A 14,630-nucleotide genomic window follows, 5' to 3' on the forward strand; every position below is an offset into this window, starting at 1 on the left:
GCAGATGTGTAAGCTGAGGTTTTAAGGGTGAGTACTTAGCTTGGGAGCAGGGAGGTGGGGGTGAGATGGGGGGAGGGGGGAAGGGAGGAGGAGGGAAAGGGGGGCTCTAGGGAGGGAGGGGGGCATGGCAGGTGATGAGGAGGTGTAGGCCCACTAAGTGCTTTGCGCCTGGCGCCGTTCTCTCTCCTGTGGCCTGAGTCCCAGGGCTGCGTGAGTGATGACTCCGCCATGCGCTGTGCCAGAGCTCCAGGCCGCGTCTTCACGCATAACCCCAGGCAGCCTCCTGAGGCAGAGGCCGCTCTTCTCACTTTCCAGCTGAGGTAACAAGGTTAGATGTTAGGAACCTAAGATAAGCCGCCAGAAGTGACCCAGCTAATACGTGGCAGAGTGTGGATTGCAACTTGGAAGTGTATGGTTCTAGAGCCCCTCCTGCCCATTTGCTTAGAGCTCGAATAAACAGCTAACAAAGGACAAGAGATTACAAGTTCAGCACAATATAAAGAATTTTCCAGCAACCAGCTGTTCAGAAATGTAGACAGGGAGAGAGAGGCACGTGCGCCCAATGATTGTAAGTGTTCATTCCAGTGGAAACCATAGGGCCACCTGTCAGGGCTGGGGCAGGAAGCAGCTTGAAGGAGGTGAGCCCTAACCTCCCCCTGACCGCGTCTGCTTTTCACTTTACTGTAAGATTCTTGTCTACATATATGTGCTTTTTCCCTTCAGTGACCATGAAAGACACCAGGTTGACAGCACTGGAAACTGAAGTACCAATTGTCCCCAGAGCAGGTAAGGTATCAGCTCAGTCCAGTGGTTGGGGGGAGGTGGAGGGGAGTGGTTCACTGGTACGGCTGTGTAGATGTGTGCTTGTTTCTTTGCATTCAGGGGTGAACAGTTCTGGGTTAAGCTGTGAGCTAGGAACCGGCCCTTCTGTGGCATGAGATGATTTGTCAGCCTCCCCGGGCTTTATTAATTGCTTATTCAGTGCCAGGCACTGTGTTAGGTGCTTTGTATGTGTCACTCATTTCTGTTTCACAGTCGCACTTTTGGTGTGTCCCCATTTTGCAGATGAGGAATGAGGCTCTGAGACATTATCTGATTTTCCTAAGGTTGTGTAGCTGCTACTTGGTGGCCCTGTGGCTCACATCAGTTCTGTATAGTGGCACGGCTTGGTTTTAGCCACTATGTTACATTGATTAAATTGAAGCCATTGTGTTGGAGCGAGTCATTTGACTGGTACAGAGGTTCTCACCCCTGCCTGTGCCTTAGGAATCCACCTGGATCTGTAACAGCAAACCCAGATTGCTCTCCTGACCCCACCCCCTGACTTGCTCTGGAGTGGGGCCTGGGCTTCAGGATTTCATGAACTGTCTGGGTGATTCTAATGTACATCCTGTGCTGAGAGCCCAAGAACTGGTGAGTTAGCCTTTACGTCTTAACATGGCTTGCTGTATTAATTGTCTTAATTAGCGTTCTGGGATGAATTAAATGCTGTGGTGGTTTCTAGGAGTGGAGGATTTTCAAAGTCCTAGAATATACTCTTCATAACTAGTGAGGCTTTGGCACTTCTGTGGTTATGAATTTGGTCTTAGTGACATCGCTTAGCACTGAGCTGTAATTGTGAGTTTACCGGCGAAGAGTGCCCAGTGCAAGGGCTGCGTCTCTGTGGGGAGATGTGGGCAAGATAGGGAAGGTGTCGGGCTTGCCGTCCCTCTCTGTACAGCTAATGCGATTCCCTTCACGTCTCGCTTGTTGCCTATAACTGTGTTCTGTCACTGTCTGCCTCACCTTACATCCCAGGGATTGTGAAATAAAGGACGGATTTTTTGCCTTAAAGACTGATGTCTGTTCACAAACAGGAACTTCACACAAATTGTACACTAACAACAAGGCAGTAGTATTGTTCTCTCACAAGCAGGGGAAGCTTTCTGAGGCTGGCTTCATTCTCAGTGCTTCTGTGTGGACTTCACACTTGTCCTTCTTCGCAGATCCACAGAGCGGGAATTAGAACCCACCGTCAAGTGGTTGTGGTCATACCGCTGGGGGCCAAGCTGAGTAACACACATCGTAAATCTCAAATTTAATTCATTTTTCAGTATTGCCGTTACAGGACAGTTTAGCAGCTGGGTTTGTAAAGCTTGGAGTTTTCATGTAGGAAGATGACTGGGTCACGGCTCGCAGCTAGATTGCTCCCGCGGTCGCTGTGTTACATGTAGGGTGCCGCGTTCAGCCGCTACAGTCAGTTCCTCACTAACCTTTTTGGACAAAGCAGAATGCAATTTAGGGAAGTTTCCGGTAGATGGTTTTCTAGAAGGAACCTGTATCTTGGGCAAGCCTCACAGATCCTTCGTCTTCAGCTACTAAAAAGTGTTGGCAGCCGGTAGCCACCATCTTACTGAGCTCCTTTGTTCACGCTTTTGGCCCTCATAGACGCAAAACTACAAGCCGCTGTCTTCCTAAAGCTTTTTTGTAGAGTCCACTTTGAAATTTGATTAGTGTGTATAAAATGTGTTAGAGGATTTCAGTTTTTTCTTAACACTGTTTTCTTTATACTACTTATATTCTTTATGTTTGGCTCGAAGATGATTTATCATAGATGTTGACTGTGATTTTTGGATTTTTTTCGTGTCTTATAACTGAGGTGACAGGCTGACATTTTATTTTTCATTCATCCTTGCAAGATGTGAAGTGTTCCCAAATGTGACTTTTTCTTGAAAGACTACTAACGAAGACTATAAATTCAGTGCAGCTTTAAAAGCTTATTTTGTTTGTAGTAAGTGCTACGAGACAATTCTATAAAATTTAGAATTAAATAATTTTTGTTTATTTAGCCATCTATTATTAAAAATTTTATAAACATTTGGCTCAAAGAATACTTATTATTATTTGTAAAGTTGTGTAATCTACCTTCTTAGTATTCACATTATTAGTTAACGTATTTAGCCATTTGAAACGTTCTTGATTGTTTTTGAACATAAAAGTCATGTTCAGGGGTGCCTGGTGGCTCAGTCAGTTGAGCATCCGACTTTAGCTCAGGCCTGTGATCTCACGGTTAGTGAGTTCAAACCCCACATTGGGCTTGCTGCTGTCAGCCTGTCAGCGCAGGGCCCCCTTTGGATTTTCTGTCTGCTCTTCCCCTGCTTGTGCTCTCTCAAAAATAAATAAAAATTTTAAAAAATCTTAAAAAGTCACATTCATCAACTAAAGCTTTTAATTTTAAAATGAATATACGTTTGTAATTAAAATGTAAAACACTGAGCTTGGATGTTACAGCTGGAGCGTTTTGCCTTTATTTAAAAGTGAATATTCAGATTTTTAATAGTAATTCTAAATGTACGCCTTGTCCACGTTACAGACATCGTGTAGATTAGATATGATGGTAATGACACGAGCACATAGCTGTCGATCGCACTCACAGTCAGGGATGCCAGAAATGCTGCTGAAGGAGGGCGGTTGACAGTTCAAGTTCAGAGGCTCTAAAGACCAAGGCCAAAGCCAGATGTTGGCCAGATATAGAGACTAAAGTTAAACTTGGGTTAATCCCTCTCTTCCCGGCATGTTGAGATCATACTGAGTATTCCGTGTGATCGAATGTGATGGCCAGTTGTGAAGTTTAAACTTGGTTTATTCAAAGGTGGTCACTGACAGCCCCTGACTGCTTTCGATTGGGTGGTTGGGGGAGACCTCTTAGAGATGGTGACACTTTGAGTAGAGACCCCAGTGAGAGTCAGCCGTGCAAGGATCTGGGAGAGGAGCATTCCAGGGATAGGGGAGCCACAAGGGCACCCACCAGTTTTCCTGGGTTTTGGGAGACTGGGACTACAGCAGAGAAATGATGAGGCAGAGAGGTGTGAGAGGAGGCAGACGGTGGCTGAGGGGTTCACAACTGGCCAAAGAACAGGAAGCGTTAGGCCACTCATGGGTTTGGCTCTTCTTTCCATGGGAAGAATCTAAACAGGGGACTGGTGGATTCTGATTTCCCCATTTCAGAGTCTTTTGTGGTTGTTTGGTGGCAGATTCATTGTCGGTGAGCAGGAATATATATAAGCGGGAGGAGCAGCATGGGAGGTGATGGGGCTTTGATGAGGGCCACAAAGGGAAAGCAAAATCGGTGTGGGTTTGGTGACAGATCCAAGGGGAGGGTAAGAGCGTGGAGGAGTCGAAGATGTCACCTCGATGTTGGCTTTAGACCGATGGTCGTGTGTATTCCTGAGATGCAGAAGGCTGACAGAGTGATGGGTTTTGGCATGGGGAGTGGCTGTTGAAAGTCATTGCTCCCTAAATCTATAGCACTGTGCTGTGGCACGCGGCCAGTGAAGATAACATTAAGTAAGTGGAATGGCGCTTTGGCATGTAGGTTACAGAAATGTATTAACCTAGGTATTGACTTTCAGCCTCTCCTGACTCCTGTTTTCTATACTTGGTTATTTCCAGAATGGAAGAGAGACTTTCACAGCTGTAAGTTGATGCTTCCAGTGCCTGTGGTGCTAACCTTCACATGACTTTTCCCAGTCGATCTTCCCCAGGCTGGAAAGTGTGTCTGACACGTGTGTGCCTCACCTGCCCCTATTGCTGGCCCCTTTCCCACTCTGTGCACACACTAAACCCTGTCCACTTCCTTATCCCACATTTAATTCTCCATTGCACGTGCTAAGTCTGTCTTTCCTACTCAGCACCCTGCACTTACTTAGACCCTCGAGAAATATTTGAATGAATTCTAAAAGAAAAGATAGTGCAGCCATGGGACTGATTTCAAAAGCTCATGATTAAAGTCTTGGGAGGACTTTTTTGTGTGTCAGAATCCATGAACTTGGGGCACTTAAATAAAGAGCTCCCACAAAACCCAAGACTTAATTTTTTTCTGGGGAATTAAAAAAAATATGGTTGAAAGGTAGACTTTTAGAACCAAAGAGAAAAGCTTTTTACCAAAAATACATTAATATGTTTTAGAATGAAACCTTATTTTTGCTTTCTATAAAGTGTCTGGAAAGAGCAGGCTCCAGAAACAAGACTTTGACCCCTAACATGACATTTACAAACTGAAAAGTGAGTTAGGTACCCCACGCTGGCCAGCCCTGCGTATGGCCAGGTTGACTGGATGGGTGCCATGTTTGTTTGGGGTGGAACTCCTGTCACTCTCTGTTCGGGGCTGCCTGGGTTTGGGGGACCAGCTCTGACCTACCAGTTACTGTCCTCTGAATACACAAAATACAAACTCGGAGTCTCACTAAACTGAGACTAGGTAGGTAGCAGTATTATTGGAACAAAACCAAACTTAGGGACAAAAATGCTTTTAAATCTGAGAATCATTCGTGGTTTCCCTGGAGTAGAAGTGAATGTGAGGGCTGGCTAGAGACATGTGCTATTAAAAAGTCATCTTGAAAATGGTGGCCCCAGGATTTTCACTAGTTTTCTTTTTGTACTATGTGGCCACGACTCAGGGAGTATTTAGTTGTGCCAAGTGTCTGCGTGTGTTCTCTCATTGAATTCTCTCGATGGACAGTAAACCCGGGCAGGTTGGTATTTTCTTCACTTCTAAATTTAATTTAAGCTAACTCACAAGATGAAATTTGTTTCTATTTTCAGCCTTGAACTCTTTTACAGGAAAATCTTACTAGTTGTAAGCCCTTTGAAATGGACTTCCGTTGTGATTTACCTGTAAGATTTATATTTATAGGCATGAGCCAGCAACTTCCTACATCATGATTAGCTACCAAAATGCATGTAGACATTTTTTTAAATGTTTATTTATTTTGAGAGAGAGGGAGGGTGTGCATGTGTAAGCAGGAGTGGGGCAGAGAGGAGAGAGAGATAGAATCCCAAGCAGGCTCCGTGCTGTCCATGCAGAGCCCGACTCTGGGGTTGATCCCCTGAACCACTGATCATGACCTGGGCTGAAATCCAGAGTTGGATGTGTAATTGACTGAGCCATCCAGGCGCCCCTGCATGTAGACATTTTAATTGATTTTTTTTGGCTCATGAACTTCTGATTTGCCAAGAGGCAAACCTACTGCCAGGTTGTAATTAAACAAAAGCAGAGATAATAATAAGTTAAGTACTCCCGGTTTCTGGGGTCATTGGTACTTTAAATTTGGCAACTTACCGGAGGGACTTGACTCTTCAGTGGACTTTTTAGTGTAGTGTTTCCTGCCAGCGTGCCTATTAAAATGCAGGTTCCTAAACCCCAAATTCAGTTCTGGAATGGGCCCAGGAGACTACATTCTGAATAGGCATCCCAGGTGGTTTCTGTCGATGGGGAAGCTGGGTAGCGGCTGCTTCAGCTTATTCCTGGACGGCCCTGGGGGAAGCAACGTGAGGGTGCCGGGCAGAGAGCGTCGTTGGCCTGGGAGTTGGGCCATCTGAGTTCTGCTTCACCGTGTGACCTTGGCAGAGTTACCTCTCCTGTCTGACTGTCTGACTATCCATATCCTCATTTGTAAAAGAGGGTATCTGCTGACCTCACAGAATTGTTGTGAGGATCAAAACCACAAGTTAGCTTCATATCACATTTAAGGGCTTAGGGCTTTACCGTCAAGCAGACCTGGGTTTAAATTTCAGTTCTCCTTTGGTTTTGCCTCTTGCCAGCTTAGCAGCCCCAAGCAAATGTCTTGACCGTTGTTTCTCTCCCTGTAAAACGAGGACAGGAGAACCAATCCTATGATACCGTGTAAGGACTATACTCGGTGATGTTTGTAAAAGGTGTGCACTTCCTGCCTCCTAAATGATCACCAGTTTTGTTTTTATTTTTTTATATTTATTTTATTTTCTATTTTTATTTTTACATTTATTTATTTTTTGAGAGACAGAGAGAGAAAGAGCACGAATGGGGAACGGGCAGAGGGAGGGGACCCAGATTCCGAAACAGGCTCCAGGCTCTGAGCTGTCAGCAAAGAGCCCACGCGGGGCTCGAACCCATGAGTTATGGGATCATGACTTGAGCTGAAGTCGGACGCTCAAGTGACTGAGCCCCCCAAGCGCCCCTGGTTTTGTTTTTAAAAATATACCTTGAGAGAACTGAACAACTGTCCATGTGGGTAGTGCCACCTGGAGAATGAGCTGCTGTCGGCAGCTCCACCTCCAGGAGGCACCGAGTCTTTGAAAGGTACCCCCCCCCCCCCCGCCGGCCTTTTCCCTATGACCAGTGGTGTTTGAGTGTGAAGGACGTCTGGGGGAGGGGCTTGTACGAAAACTGAGAAGCGGTCCCCGGTTGGAACGAGGTATTGTCTCTGGCCCTGTGGACCTAACAGGCTGTACTGACTTCTAGACCTCGATGGGAGTGTCAGGAGGGAAATGGTAGGTTTTAAGTTCTTTTTCTGAAAATAGTTCGCCTGCTTTTTCGATCGACGATTTGAAACATAAGCCTCGTCTTAGCCAAAACCCGAGGTAGAGTCAGAAGTATGAGTAAAACTGAAAAACGTCGCTTTGGTCGTGGGATGAAGTTGCTCTGCCGGCGTCTCCCGTCCCCGCCGGCGCCTTCCGTACGACTCCCATGCACGGATCTGTCAGCGGGCGTTAGTCTCACACCCTAGCGGCTCTCATTGGCCGGGTTCTGGCCAAACTTTGCCTGCGTCAGACGCCCGTGCCTGCCTTGCAGTCATGTTTCGTGAGGGAAGCGGGGCCGTTTTGTCACACTATTTCTCTTCCCCCCACAGTCTGGTAGCGGCGCCCATGAAGGGCCTGCAGGGTCGTTAGTGCACGCTCCGGACCCGGCCCAGCACATCCGTGCAAGATAATGGCCCAGCAAGCGAACATCGGGGAGCTCCTCTCCATGCTGGACTCCCCTGTGCTGAGTGTGCGGGATGACGTAACAGCCGTATTTAAAGAGAACCTCAGTTCTGGTAAGCGGCGCGCGTCCATGTTAGCCCCTCTGCTCATCCAGAGAGATTGGCTTCGGGGTGACTGCACTCTGCTGATTGGGGTTTTCACCTTCTATGGAGGGTCTTTAAAACCACCGAGGAAGAGCATATATTGGTGGATTCACTCTCTATGTGCTTTTCTTAAAAATTTTTTTAATGTTTATTTTGGAAAGAGAGACAGAGTGCAAGTGGGGGGAGGGGCAGAGAGAGAGGGAGACACAGAATCCGAAGCAGCCTCCAGGCTCTGAGCTGTCAGCACAGAGCCCGATGCGGGGCTCGAAGCCATCAGCTGCGAGATCATGACCCGAGCTGAAGTCAGACGCTTAACCTTTTGAGCCACCCAGGCGCCCCACTCTCTATGTACTTTAAGCTTTTACTTATGGAAATATTCATATATACATACAAACCTATTAAGAATCACGTAATGGCCCCACGAGCCAGCTTCAGAGTTGGCCATTCTTGTTTCATCTTCGCTCCCTTATTCCCCCTCCCTGAGCATTGTCAAGCAGATGCCAGATAGAACAAATCACAGGTGTGATTTCTAGTATAAAAATGTGTAACCTGGGATGCTTGGGTGGCTCACGTGGTTCAGCATCCGACTCTTAGTTTTGTCCCAGGCCATGATCTCGCGGTTTTGTGGGTTTGAGCCCCAAGTTGGGCTCAGCACTGGCAGCACAAAGCCTGCTTGGGTTTCTGTCTCCTCCTCTCTCTGCTCCTCTCCTGCTTGCACTGTCTCTGTCTCTCTCAAAATAAATAAACTTAAAAAAATAATACATACCCTGTCTTTAATCAGAGAAATATGAATTTAAATAAGTACCTTTCTTTGCTTACTGGAGTGACAGAAAGCAGATACTGATTACAGAAATGGGCACTGTTGGCAGGAGAATTAATTAGTGTTCAGCGTTTTAGGGGTGTCTGTCACCAATTAAGAACCATGTACCACATTTTCTACTTAACAGTCTGTATTTCGGGGTCACCTGGGGAGCTCAGTCGGTTAAGCGCTGGACTTCGGCCCAGGCCATGATCTCATAGCTCATAAGTTCGAGCCCCACATCGAGCTCTGCGCTGACAGCTCAGAGCCTGGAGCCTGCTTCAGATTCTGTGTCTCCCTCTCTCTCTCTGCCCCTCCCCTGCTCATGCTCTGTCTCTCTCAGAAACAAATAAACATTAAAAAACCCTGAAAACAAACAAGAGTCCATATTTCATTATAGCCTTGGAAAAATTGGAAAACCAAGTATCCTTCAGTAGATGCCTGGTTAAATGTGTCACGTTGGGCCGTGCCGTGGAGCACCGGGAGGTCAGTGAGGAGAATGAAGTAGGTCAGCAGCGCTCCCTTGGGAGGGTATCCACAACATGTTAAGTGAGAAAAACACACACGAACACGGACTGGTGACTCTGGACATGGGGGTGTGCGCACGCGTGTGCGTGTGTGATTATCCTAGTGGGAGAAGGTTTGAAAGGACGTGTACCAAACTCTGAAGAGTAGGTGGGGGGCTGGTGGCGAGGAGGACTTTCGTTTTATGTCCTTGACGTAATCTGCGTTGTTAACAATGGACGTGGATTGATTACAATTTTATTGTATCTTATTATGTTTTAAATGTTTACTGTTTATTTTGAGAGAGAGAAAAATCAACAAGTGGGGGAGGGGGAAGAGATAGAGAGAGAGATGGAGAGAGAATCCCCAGCAGCTTCCTTGCTGTCTGTGAAGAGCCTGACATGGCTCAATCTCGTGAACTGTGAGGTCAGAACCGGAGCCGAAATCAAGAGTCTTATGCTTAACCGACTGAGCCACCCAGGTGCCCCTACAACTTTATAATTATAAAAAGCAGTGAAAAAAAGAAGATAGCATTTCAGTGCTTTTATGGATATTTAGGCAGGCACATTTGCTATTATCCTAGTAAACCCAAATTGATTTCAGGGGGCGGGAAGAAAGAGAACGCTTAGCATAACTGTGGGTAGCATATATGAAGAAACATTTTCTGGAATTTGTGCCAGGCAGCCATTTGATGTAAGTGTAGAACGTTAGAGGAAGGAACGATTACTGCCTGTGCTTTCCTTTGGCAGACCGTGGTCCCATGCTCGTGAACACCTTGGTGGATTATTACCTGGAGACTGATTCTCAGCCGGTATTGCACATCCTGACTACCTTGCAGGAGCCACACGATAAGGTACCTGCTGGGGTGTCACGGGACGCCCCGGTCCCCTTCTCTGCCAGCACGCCAGCTTCTGTGCACGTGCGCCATGCAGTCTGGGAGCGGGCTGCTTTGACTTCTCCATGCCACAGATGAGGCTCTTCCCTCGTTGTAACTGCGTAGGAAAATGATCGGCAGATCCCGTTTCCCTGAGAAGTTTACAAAAGAAAGCATATTTTTCATAGGTTTTCTAAGAACTTGCTATTCCAAGAAATCCTGTAATCCCGCTGCTGTACTTGTGCAGTGATGCTTTGACCTGTAAGGCACATGCCTTTAAGTCATCCCGTAAATAGGATTTTAGGCTTTATCAACATGGGAAAGTCTGTAGGTACAGATGGCTCAGGGGGCTCATTGACGAGTCCTGTGGCCGAGCACCAGGTGCGTGGAGGGCTCCTTTGTGTCTTATGTCCGTTGGTGGTGAACGGCCCACAGAGTGTCATAATTGCGTACTTTGGGAGGCGTTGAGTTCCCGAGTGCTGGTGGCTTCCCTGGACTTGAGTTTTGTCTAGTTGTTTTTCTGAGCTGAATTTTAACTTCTAGACTACCTGACTGATATTTGGGGCCAAACCATGTAGATGGGGCCCCAGCAGCAATAAGTGGCCACAGCAGGATCTCTCCCAGTGTCAGCAACCTATCGGACCTACCGCAGGCCTGGGACCAGGGGCTACTGGGAGAAGTGGCTTATTTGTACTTAACGAGAGGGTCCGTGAAGGAGTCTGCTCCACCTTTCACTGGACTTGCCAGCTGGCTGCCTTCTCTCAGGCCAAACGCAACCGGATTTTGTTCGCCAGTGTGGTTTTTAAAAATCATTTGTTGGAGCAAAGTCTTGAGGGACTGGAGTAAATCATCACTACCTTTGTGTGAGTGACCTCCGTACAGTCACGTGAGGATTCCCTCCCGCCTCCTTCCGGCCTTACTGAGATGTGTGTCCCCTGTTCTTTTACATTTTTAGCACCTCTTGGACAAAATGAATGACTGCGTGGGCAGAGCCGCCTCCCGGCTGCCCGCCCTGTCATTGCTGGGCCACGTCATCAGGCTGCAGCCGCCCTGGAAGCACAAGCTGTCTCAAGCGCCTCTTTTGCCTTCTTTACTCAAATGTCTCAAGGTACAGTGTGTGTGGGTTGGGACGAAACGCTTTATGAATGTGCTGCTGCAAGTCTGAGTTACTTTAAAGCAGGCAAGCTAGATTTTGAGAGTTTAGAAACTTTAAGTGTTTGGCTTTCCTGGAATGTCACGTAGTCCAGGGTTGGTGCTTAGTGAGTCCTCGTGGGTCCCGGTGACGGTCGCATATCTTCTGTCCAAACAAATGGGGCAACGCTTCAGTCAGATTGGTTCAAGACAGCATTATCCCAGCCCTCTTTGATTCCATTGTTGTCCAACCTTCCCTCAGTTAAAATATCTGGGTTCTCTTTGGGGGAACCCTTATTTCTAAATTCTCCTTTTGCTAGTAGAAAAATGGCCAACAGCTCTTTTTTTTTTTTTTAACTTTTATTATTAAAAGAAATTTTTTAGTGTTTATTTTTGAGAGAGGGACAGAGTGCAAGCAGGAGAGGGTCAGAAAGAGAGGGAGTCACAGAATCTGAAGCAGGCTCCAGGCTCTGAGCTGTCAGCACAGAGCCCGATGAGGGGCTCGAACTCATGAACCATAAGATCATGACCTGAGCTGAAGTCAGATGCTTAACCGACTGAGCCAGTTAAAAGGCGCCCCTTTTTAACCATTTGGGAACCTAATTTAGTTGCAGCTGTAATTAAGGTTTTGTTGAGAGAAGGCCTACTGAATTACATTCTTCTTTTTGCACTAAATTCAGTGCATTGTCTATACAGTGAGTCAAAACCTAAATAGAACTTCAGGGCTTTAGTATTGACAGTGGCTTGCTGAAATACTCAAGGCTTTTTGTTTTATCTGTTTTAATTTCTGGACTTGTTTTCTATCAACAAAATTTTCATGTCACAGAGACATGAAAATACCCCGTAGTATTTGTTCTGGGATGGCAGTACCTTTGGGTCACCTGATTTGGCACCGTGCAAATCGATTTTTGTCTCCGCCAACAGGGATAAGTTGCATTATCCCTAGCAGTGGGTCCCAAGGAGTCACCCTGGTAGGGTATTATAAAATATGCATTGAACATTAAGAAAAAAAAAATAGAAACAGTGTTAACTTATTTTTTTTTGTGAATGAGTTGGTGAGAATATAACTCCATTTTGAGGCACACAGTTTAGTTCAGATTGTAAAATACTTAACTTTTCCAAATGGGTGAACTTTAAAATTACTCCTGGACTGTTAACCCAAGCTCTGTTAGACTATTATCGTAAACAAAATTAGGGTTCGTCCTTTTTACCGGAGCTGGTTATGTATTCTCGATTCAACTACCAGTATTTTGCATTCTTTATGTTAGATAGATACCCGCCATGACAGAAGTCTTAGTGCTTGATGTAAAAACTAAATCTATTTAAGACTTTATTTCTAGACTCCTAGATTTCCTTTTTTGACAGAAATAATGAACATGTTAGCCTGCATGGCAGTCTTTTGATTAATATCTTGTTTCTTAAATCTGAATTCTAGTTACATGGCAAACATTCATGATTTAATTATGGGTCAGGTGAGCCACTGTAGCTATTCTGAGTTGATTCATTTTCTATTGGGTACTAAGTGTCTTCAATTAGCCTGAAATTGTTTGACATGCTATTTAAACTATAGACGTGGTCAGCGGTCAGCATATCTTCTTTTATTTGCTGATCTGTAAATGCTATGAAGATAAGCCATTAAGTAGACTTGTTAGCAGTATTCTCATTTCTTCTTAAATTATATATTTCTACTGTAATCCTTTAAAAAATAGTGAAACACTTGGGGCGCCTGGGTGGTTCAGTTGGTTTAGTGCCAACTCCGGCTCAGGTCATGATCTCATGGTTCATGGTTCAAGCTCTGCGTCAGTCTCTGTGCTGACAGCCCAGAGCCTGGAGCCTGCTTTGGGATTCCGTGTCTCTCTGCCCCTCCCGTGCTCACAGTCTGTTTCTCAAAAGTGAATAAATGATAAAAAGAATTTTAAAAAGTAGTGAAGTACTTGACAAGTGTGGTGTTCTTATTTGTTTGTTTAATGTTTTTTATTTATTTCTGAGAGAGAGACAGCATGAGCAGGGGAGGGTCAGAGAGAGAGGGCGACACAGAATCCAAAACCGGCTCCAGGCTCTGAGCTAGCTGTCAGCACAGAGCTCGACGCAGGGCTCGAACCCACGAACCGTGAGATCATGACCTGAGCCAAAGTCGGACGCTTAACTGACTGAGCCACCCAGGTGCCCCCTTGTATAGTGTTTTTGAAATTGATTAATGAAAGTAAATATTTTGGCTGAATAAACAAAAGCATTAGTGTTCTTTTGTTCTGTTAAAAAGCAGCCTGTCCTACTTCTGTCCATGTCCTCAGGCTACAGGGCTTAGGCGTCCTCAGGTCAAGTTGAAGTTCCTCTCCCAGATGGGTTTATCTAGGGGCCTCAGACTCGTCATGGTCAAGCGTGATTCAGTATTGTTCCCTGCAAACCAGAGGGATAGGGAAGTGAGTCTGCGAGGAGACCCCTAATTTGTGATCCCCTTAGAATTTAGCGTTGATAGTGCTGATCCGAGCGCTGGGCCTGACGGGTGTTTCTTCCTGCTTGACCTTCCCTTCTGCAGATGGACACCGATGTCATCGTCCTCACAACAGGTGTCTTAGTGTTGATAACCATGCTACCAATGATTCCGCAGTCGGGGAAACAGCACCTTCATGATTTCTTTGATATCTTCGGTCGTCTTTCGTCATGGTGCCTGAAGAAACCAGGTAAAGGTGTCCTTACGTACCCGTTGCTCCCTGCCAGGTGAGTGCTTTAGTTATCGATTTCACAGGTTAGGAGCTGTAAGGGAAGGACAGGTAGAATTTTCTAGCTGGAATGGGTGGTGGTCTCTAGCCAGCTGAGGAAGTACGTTGGGTGCTAGGCAGGAATAAGAATCATGACCTCATGACCGTTGGGTGACACCTCCTTATTGTGTTGGCTTGAAAGGATTAGTTGTCAGAGAAACTGGTAGGATGTAAAGCTTCCTAACTGTCGGTAAACTTCCATCTGTCAAAACACCTTCTGTCCATTGTGGCCGTACAGGACTAGACTTGTGGAACCTTTTTGTCTTACTCTGCTGGTCTTTTTTTTTTTTTTTTTTTAATGTTTTTATTTATTTCGGAGAGAGAGACAGCCTGAGCAGGGGAGGGTCAGAGAGAGAGGGAGATACAGAATCTAAAACAGGCTCCAGCCTCCGAGCTAGCTGTCAGCACGGAGCCCGACGCAGGGCTCGAACCCATCATGACCAGCCGAAGCCAGGTATTTAACCGACTGAGCCTCCCAGGCGCCCCTGCTGGTCTTCTGTGACAAAACACACACCTCTGGTCCTGAGAACCTGTCTCCTTTATGAGGAGAAGGAAGCAGGAAAATGCGGTGCGTTCCAGGCGGTGGTCCCGTTCTGAGCACGGGGGAATGTTTTCCCATATTGGCGGGTCGTCCTGCTCTATCAAAATGATTCCGAAGCTATAAGCACGTGATACTTGGGATCTTTTGGCGGGCCCCG

General features: G+C 46.2%; 1 protein-coding gene across 5 annotated transcripts in view; it reads left to right on the forward strand.

The window, feature by feature from the left end:
* TSC1 (TSC complex subunit 1) overlaps window positions 1-14,630 on the forward strand; it is a 47,038-nt gene that overhangs the window by 9,027 nt on the left and 23,381 nt on the right. For 4 of the 5 annotated variants that reach the window (XM_039229695.1, XM_039229692.1, XM_039229696.1 and 1 more), the window contains exons 2-6: window positions 724-786; window positions 7,650-7,835; window positions 9,918-10,021; window positions 10,998-11,150; window positions 13,710-13,854. In XM_039229695.1, the coding sequence (XP_039085626.1) occupies window positions 7,730-7,835; window positions 9,918-10,021; window positions 10,998-11,150; window positions 13,710-13,854 (508 nt within the window). In that variant the 5' untranslated portion in view covers window positions 724-786; window positions 7,650-7,729. Of the gene's footprint in view, window positions 1-723; window positions 787-1,318; window positions 1,414-7,649; window positions 7,836-9,917; window positions 10,022-10,997; window positions 11,151-13,709; window positions 13,855-14,630 lie in introns of those variants that run through there. The other variant, XM_039229694.1, reaches the window with a different exon arrangement.

This window comes from Hyaena hyaena, unplaced genomic scaffold, assembly GCF_003009895.1.
Source record: "Hyaena hyaena isolate Hyena2069 unplaced genomic scaffold, ASM300989v1 scaffold_38, whole genome shotgun sequence".
NCBI classification, from domain to species: Eukaryota; Metazoa; Chordata; class Mammalia; order Carnivora; family Hyaenidae; genus Hyaena; species Hyaena hyaena.